General features: G+C 45.8%; 1 protein-coding gene across 1 annotated transcript in view; it reads left to right on the plus strand.

Moving 5' to 3' along the window:
- DNAH9 (dynein axonemal heavy chain 9) overlaps positions 1–1,752 on the plus strand; it is a 147,403-nt gene that overhangs the window by 61,676 nt on the left and 83,975 nt on the right. The window contains exon 46 of the mRNA XM_033518809.1: positions 766–999. Coding sequence (XP_033374700.1) covers positions 766–999 — 234 coding nt within the window. The remainder of the gene's footprint in view (positions 1–765; positions 1,000–1,752) is intronic.

Raw genomic sequence — 1,752 nt, forward strand, 5'->3', positions numbered from 1 at the left:
AACAAGAGAAAACTGCCTCCCTCTCGTCAATCTTCAGTTAAAGGGAAAAAGAACCCAATCCAAAAGTCCTTTGAGACAGTGGCTGTCCAGAGGAGCATCTCTGGGAGCACTGAAGTGCATCAAACTCATCCAAACCACCCTTGAGGCACATTCCATGTTTTTTTGGAGAGGGCAGTGGGCCTTGGTAGCAGAGCCACGGGCACCACGCCGCGGTGTCACTGCGAGCTGATGGCACTGCCAGGGAAAGGAGAGCTCTGCCAGCACCAGGGCAGCCCCAAACCTGCCCAGAAAATAACCTGCTGCTCTCCTCACCTGTGTCTGAGCCTCTGGAATTCTCAAGGGCAGAAATAGGTGAAGTTCTCAGTGATGACAATCTGCCACAAGAATAGAGATTCCTTTCTGTTTATTTAGTTTTTCCAGGCAGGGTTTAGGAAGAATAAAGCCTACAATGTTTCTTTTTAGGAGCGTGCACTTTTCCCATTTATACAGGAAAAAAGCCCAAATTTATACTTAAAAGAGCTGTTATTTTGTAGAGAAATTGCTTGGAATAAGATAATGTGTGAGATAAAAAGAGGTATAAAGTACATGAGCAACAAAGTTATTTTAGAGATAACAGTGAAAAGGGATCAGCTTAGGTGTTACACCCTGGATTGTGCTGCAGCAGAATGAGAAGTTACCAAATTCCTTTATATTCAGCACAGACCTGTGTTATATATAGTTTTCTATTTAAAGCAGTTTCTCATCATCTTTCCATCTTACCTTTAGGATTCAGTCAAGGATTCAATAAGCAAATTCATGGCCCACGTCCACATCAGTGTCAACGAGATGTCCCGGCTGTACCTCAGCAATGAGCGCCGCTACAACTACACCACCCCCAAGTCCTTCCTGGAGCAAATCAAACTCTACCAGAACCTGCTGCTGAAAAAGGACAGGGATTTAAAGGTGAAAATGGAGCGGCTGGAGAATGGCCTGGAGAAGCTCAAGAGCACTTCTGCACAGGTAAGGACTCCTTGGGGTTGGTTTTCCTTGTCTGGTTTGAAGGAGAACTTTACGGGGAAGAAATCTGAGCTGGATCCTGGTGCTGGTCTGGCTTGAGCTGGGTTTTTGGAGGAGCAGAAGTGATGCTCTGCACTGGAGAGGAGAATGGAGAGGTGTGTGTCCAGTCTCTGCAGTCTGGGAGGTAACTGAAAGATTTCGGTAAGTAAAACAAGTTTGGGATCCAGCTGACTCTGCCATCCTCTTTTAATGGTTAAATTTCAGCTGTGGTGACAAAACAGCTTAGAAAATACAGGACAGTCAGTGATTTTTGGAGTTGCATCCAGGAAATCTACAATAACTTCAGCATGACTCTTTCAAACGAAATAGTGCATGCTGTTAAAATGAGGCTGATGTTCATTTTTCCTTCCATTATGCTATCCATCTTTAAGGAAAGCTAATGCATGTCTGAAATGCACATTAGTCATCCCAAAATCCCCCTGCTAGAGACTCACACTGGCACTCTCCTCTGGCAGTGACTAGAAGTTGTTCTGGGTGTTCCCAAACCTCTCAGCAGTGTTCTACACTCCCATTTCGCTCTCCATTTCGTATTCTATTAGCTCTTACAAATGTTTGCTCACCAAACTTCTCCAGTGGCAAAGCAGGCTCTCCTGAAGCTGCTCTGGGGGAATGCAGGGGGTTGATGAGAAGGAAGGACTGGCAGGTCCATCCCCTTCCACACAGCTGCTGTGGGGAGCTCTGGGGGCATCAGTCACG

The sequence above is a fragment of the Parus major genome, chromosome 18, assembly GCF_001522545.3.
Source record: "Parus major isolate Abel chromosome 18, Parus_major1.1, whole genome shotgun sequence".
Lineage (NCBI taxonomy): Eukaryota > Metazoa > Chordata > Aves > Passeriformes > Paridae > Parus > Parus major.